At 43.7% G+C, this 6,000-nt stretch overlaps 1 protein-coding gene across 4 annotated transcripts in view; it reads left to right on the top strand.

Moving 5' to 3' along the window:
• Window positions 1–766: 766 nt before the first annotated feature.
• ERBB4 (erb-b2 receptor tyrosine kinase 4) overlaps window positions 767–6,000 on the top strand; it is a 1,174,706-nt gene continuing 1,169,472 nt past the window's right edge. For all 4 annotated transcript variants that reach the window (XM_060688174.2, XM_034433703.3, XM_060688175.2 and 1 more), the window contains exon 1: window positions 767–1,505. In XM_060688174.2, coding sequence (XP_060544157.2) covers window positions 1,424–1,505 — 82 coding nt within the window. In that variant the 5' untranslated portion in view covers window positions 767–1,423. The remainder of the gene's footprint in view (window positions 1,506–6,000) is intronic.

Here is a 6,000-nt window from a genome sequence, read left to right as displayed (position 1 = left end):
AAAAGTCAGGGGGGAGGGGGGGAATCCGTTGTCAATCGCCCTTTCTGGAGCTGTATTTGCGCTGTGTCCAAGGATCGACGCTCTTTCAGAAAAACCTTGTCATAATCTGTTAGCCGCTTCTTATTTGGCTTCTCTCTTTTCTGCCGGCAAAACAGAACTTTTTAAACTTTCAAGCCTTTTGCTACAGTATTTGCCTCCACTATTCGGAACAAATCCAAGTCATGGAAGAAACTGCGCTTTCCGTAGAGAAGAAAACTGCGGGATGAAGATGGGAGTCAGGCTCACGCCGTATTCTCTTTCTTTTTTCCAGTTCGCAAAACGCCGAAGATGCGATCCTATCGACCATCTAGAGAATTTTTCTTCCGAATGATTATGGATCAGATCGGATTGTGCGTAGCGTTAGGGACGGGAATGGGAAAGGAAACGGATTGTTGTAACAGAGAGAACCCCCTTGATTTGGAACTCCGACGGAACAAATAAATCTGCAAGAAAAGTGTTAAGCGAGAAATAGAGCGCGCATAAGACACAAAATCGTTTTCGTCCCCTGCCTGCTCCGAAAAGGCACATTGTTGCGCTTACTGGCAGCTCCATGGTAACCTGCGGGCAGCAGCCGCGCGCCCCGACGAATGCACGCGCCCGGTTCCAGTGACAGGTGTTTCCCGGGTATTTTGATGGCGCGAGGGAGGGGGGAAGGAGGAAAGAGAACGACTGATCCCAGAACGCTGGGCAGGGAGGCGGGCAGGGGGCGTGGCCTCTCCAGTTAAGCGGCAAAGAGGGGGCGGGGTTGGACTGAGTTGGTCCAACCTATCGTCTCCTCCTCTTCCTCCTCCTCCTCCCCCTTTGTGTTGGGGGGGCGGGGGGGCAGCTTGGTTTGTTAATCGGCGAAGCCGCCGGAGCTCCGGGACTCAATGGAAGTGGTTTTCCTATCTCGGCAGCTGCTGCAAGCGAGCGAAAGAAGCGGAAGGAAAGGGGGAGACGGGAACGTCAACTAACTCCTCCGCACGAATCCCTCCATCCCCCCTTCGCTTGAAAGACCGGGGGGACACGGAGAGTGAAGGCAGGGATAAAAGCCAGCCGGCTCCGAAGGGAAATTGCGGGCACACCGGCGGATTTTGATCGGGGAAGTAACTTTTGGGCGTCCTTGGATTGTGGCTCGGGAGAAACTTCCTCTGCGCCGCTTCGGAGCTCGGGGCTGCGCGCCGGAGCCAGACCCGCTTGTTCACACCTCGGGAGGAAAGGGACCGAACTGCTGGCTGGCGTCGTCCCGGCGCAGGAGAACCAAGTCGCAGAGGCCATGCAAGCCTCGCGACCCCGGAGCTGAGGAGGAGACGTCCTCGTCCTTTCAGGGCTTCTCCTACGCCGCCGCCGTAACGGTAGAACTACTGACATAAATAGAGAGAGCGAGATTTTACAATAAGCAAGCATGAAGCCGGTACGAAGACTCCTTTCCTGGGTGAGCCTCCTTGCCATCACCGGGACCTTCTGTCTCAGCGCTTCTCAGTCAGGTGCGATCCTGTTCCCTTTCTTTCCTTCCTTCCTTCCTTCCTTCCTGGATAGGGTGGCGGGAGGTTGCGGTTTTCCAATATTCCTCCACCTCAAGGAGCGGCTTTCTTATTTTGCGAGAAAAAGATCCTCGGCCAAGATTAAAAATGGGGAGAGAGGCAGCTGAATGCCTTAATTTGTCCTATATTTTCGGGATGACCTGGCCGCCTTTGGGCCGTTTGGTGCGTGGCGCGCTCAGAAGTTTTTGGCGTTACTGAAGGAGAGAAGGAAAAGTCCCGGGAGCTCTTGTTCTTTTGTAGGGCTCCGCTGGCGCCAGTCTGGAGATGGGCATTTCGCAGCGGAGGCGGCCTCTGGCCTCCCGTCCTTTCGGCACCTGTAGCCGGGACCCAAACCAGACGTGTGGCGCCCGAGCTGTTGCCTGGTTTTTGCTGTCCTGCGCGGGAAGGACCCAGGTGGAAGGAAAGCTAGATTGTGATGACAGGTGTGGGAAAGTGAAGAGAAGGGAGAGACGAGGTGCATTAGGACACGACCCCCACTTCACTGATTGCGGGAGCCTTGAGCATCTGCCTAAATCTTCTCCCAACAGAGCAACAGTAATTGCAGGTGCTTAACTTTAAGGATCGTGCCCAACGTCTTCTGTTTTACTTGACAAGTGGAGACCTACAAATCCCGCCATTGAATACAAATTTGGGATTTTCTCGCGCGGTTCTCTCTCTACCCCCCTCCCCCCCTTGTCTCTGTAAACAGGGGAGTCTTTCTCTTTCTGTGCTGAATGGGCGACGGCGGCGAGAAAGATCCAGTGTGGCTCGTTCTCCTCCCTTGATTCTGAATAAATTCGCCGGCTCCCCTTCGGAGTGGCTAGTACTTGCTGGCTACTTCTTTCGTAGACTCAAGGGCCAGCTGGGAAGGTTGGGTGGCCAAGCGTGTCCTGAGCGCATGGTGCAAAGGCGAGCGCTTAGATGTGGTTTCGTGAGAATCCCGGGTGACCGAAGGTTTTGAATTCTCTTGCTGGGACTAGTCTGACTAGCATGTTCGGGACATTTTCTTCTCAGTCTGATCTTAATCAGGCTTTCGTAGAAGTAATGGGTCCGGCGGATTTCACTGCGATCTCCTTCCCCTTAAGTCAGTTTTAACCGATTGCCTCAACGGACCCCACAGGAATCTAGGGCTTCAGATATCATGTGTACAGCATACATTTAAAGCCACCAGTAAGAGCATTTTCTCCATTCCTGGCCTGAGTGTTCTTGTGGTCAAAGACGCTCTTCTCTGTTGTGTGTCATCCCCTTGTTTCCCAACTTGTTGGGCCATTACTTTTGCCTCCATAGGAATACAAGGTGCTATCCCATCCCCATTTCCGTCTTGGCTTTGTCTTTGCCACTTTTAATTGTCTTCTCCCTATTTTTAGTGCCAGAAGGCTGGCTGGCTCCACTGCCCCTATAACAGTGGAGGCAACAGTGAATGGGCATTTCATAGACAGCTTATATATGTTATGCATTTTGGCCAAAGCAATCCTAGAATTCACTTAAACTTTCTGAAGTCAGCAGAGCTTGTGTTGTCTAAATAATTTTGAGTAAATGTTTATTGACATTTTTGCTCAAAGTGTACAGCCCCATGATTTCATAGTACTGTGATAAATTATTAAGTGATCAGTTGGTTTATATTTTAGACATGATACTGGGATTAAACACTAAAATATATGGGCACCTCTGTAAGAAAAGTTATTTATGTGTGTGATAATGAGAATGTGTAAGGAGTGAGAGGAGAAGGAGATACATAACTACGAAGATGTGCATTGTACACAAAGGCTGCATCGAATTCTTATTTTACTAAATGAAACAAACAAAAACAAATTGTTGGTGTGTATGTATTTGTGCTATGAGCAGAACAAATGAAAACCAACATCATTTACATATTGCATAAGTTCTCTTCTTTATGCCCTACTGAAATGAGAAGTCCTTTTACATTTTCCTTTCATTTCAGTTGCTCTTTTACAAAAGACTTTCACAGTGGATTGAGCACTTCATAACCAGAACCCACATAACAACCACTGCCTGTTTCAGTTGGGCTGTCTGTGAAGGACTAATCTTGTGACAGATCTATGCAAAGAGTTTCTCTCTCTCTTTCTCTCCCCCCCCTTTCAGCCAGTGGCAGTTCAGAAGAGTTTGTTTTGGTCCAAATGAGAAATTAAGTGTGGATAAGTAAACTGAGCTGCCAGAGGGCGACAAGATGTTGAGTGAATTGCTTTTAGATGATACAAATTAAGGAAATGAGGGAAGACAATCTGCTTCTTGCATTATTAGACACAGCTTACAGTTGACAGGGAGGGAAAAGTTGCATATTTTTGAAATGTTAATTTCTGAAGAAATGGGAGAATGCACCTTATTTACTGCTCTATGTCAATTGTATAGAAGAACAATCTGTTTTTTGTTCTGGTACAGCAGGAAAAACAATTAAGGGAACAATTTTTGTTCTTTGTATAATCCTCCAAAGAAAACAGAAAATATTTATCTATATAATTGTCTCTTTCCTTTATTGCTTGATTTATGTGTGGACAACTCAGACTCTTAAAATTTTTATTCAGAAGGAATCTTGAGTTGTGTAATTGTCAGTCTGGTTCAGAAAGCAGTTGCATGGATTACTTAAATATGAATAGTTGTTTACATTTTTTACTCCAGGAAATTTGATAAACAAATAACTGAAGAAAGAAAACGTGTTATATTGGGTGTCAGAATCTTGCTTACTGCAAAACCAGGTTTCATGAATCCAGTGAAAAATATAATTTCATTTGATTTAATGGAAATATGTTACAGCCTGATAAATGTATAGCCAAATCCTACATAATATTTTTTCATAAATCCTTTTGGTCTGATTAAATTGAGCATAAATATAAGAAAATAGATCTTGTTTATACCTAAGATTCCCATTACTTGATTCTTCTCCATAGCTCCATCCTTTTATATTAGTACCATCATGACTTACCACATACAAAACATATCTTTTTCAAAATGTGTATCTGGATGTCGGTTAGATTTGACCAAGCATTCAAATCCATGCATATTGCATTGTGCTGTTTAATTTGGATCTCTATTGAGCATTCAGACAGGCCACTTGTCCCTTTCATTTTTAAGATGTCACCAAACATTGTTGAAATAAAACTGGGAATCTGACTGCATGTGAGCCAGATAATGATGTTGGAGCTGAGAACAAAAAAATAGACTTAAGTAAAACTCTATTTACATGTAAAGCACTATGCTGCCAACAAACTGACAAATTGATCCGATCCCACATTTAAAACATTTTCCATGCTAGGTTTACATGTATTGTAGTTTTCAAGATCGTCGATTGTATTAGTCCATTGCATACAAAAAAAATATGATTACTGCAATCTATTATATTTTCCAAATGATCAAATAAGATTTTAAACCTGATTTAGTTAAAGATAAATGTGTGAATTTGAATATATTCTCATAGGCAGTGTTGTTAAAAAGTTTGGCAAATATGAGCTTTTAAAAATTGCATATTGTATATTGTGGCTCATCATTCTGTTTGTATCAGATCAAGCTTCTTGATATATATAGAAAAAAGCGGAATATTCTATCTTACAATAATTGTTTTAGGGAATTCCTTTCAGGCTTGTACTATTTTCCTCTTTAAAATGATATTGGTGGTTTGCTTTCTGTTTCATGAATTGTATTTTGGTCCCTTGTCTATTTTTAAACTGCTGTTTTCTTTGTATTGCCTTCTGTTACCGTTTTCTATTGGTAGTTCCAAGATATTAATAATTCTACTTATTTTTACGCAAGCCTTTCTTCTCTGGTAGCCATAGCTGAAATATCATTTCTTATTCTGTCTGGGCTTTTTTTCTTTTGTTCTCTCCTTGCCAGCTAGCCTCCCTTCCCGTTCTCCTTATTGACTCTATATTTCTTTGCTTTTCTATTACTTTTTTCCTTAGCCTTTCCCTGCCACATCCCCCCATTATTACTTTGTTACTTACCATTGTTTTTACTGTGTGGTTAGAGTTAATCACCTCGATCCATAGCTCATTGAAGCAGAGCACTTGCACTTAAATAGTGCAGTCCTGTTTATTTAGAAATCATATGTATGTAATAATATAAGAGTCAAGGTGTAATATTACTGTGCTAGACAATTACAATTTGAAAAGATTCTAAGGAATATTTTGAAAAAAACAAATAGAGGTGACTCACTAGGATCTACTGATGTTTGACTGCCTTAGGTTTCATAGCACCAGTCCCACTGACCATATCATTTCAAATCTAAGCCTTTCAGTTTAACTTGACTGTGGATTACTTCCTGAGCCACTTTCTATTCAGCCCTGTCTGACGGAGCTGGCTGAATGGACAATCACCATTCCACTACCCAGATTTATTCCTGAAAGAAAATAACATGGCATTGATCCAAGGTCAGCTGCTCTTTTAAAACACTGACTCCCAAGGCTGAATTGGTCCTTAAAGGAATGCTTATGCATCCCTCGGGTAC

This window comes from Pantherophis guttatus, chromosome 1 (assembly GCF_059756535.1).
Source record: "Pantherophis guttatus breed Tessera chromosome 1, ASM5975653v1, whole genome shotgun sequence".
Classification (NCBI taxonomy): domain Eukaryota; kingdom Metazoa; phylum Chordata; class Lepidosauria; order Squamata; family Colubridae; genus Pantherophis; species Pantherophis guttatus.
The sequence above is the reverse complement of the archived record's forward strand: the minus strand, read 5'-3'. Positions and strand labels throughout refer to the sequence as shown.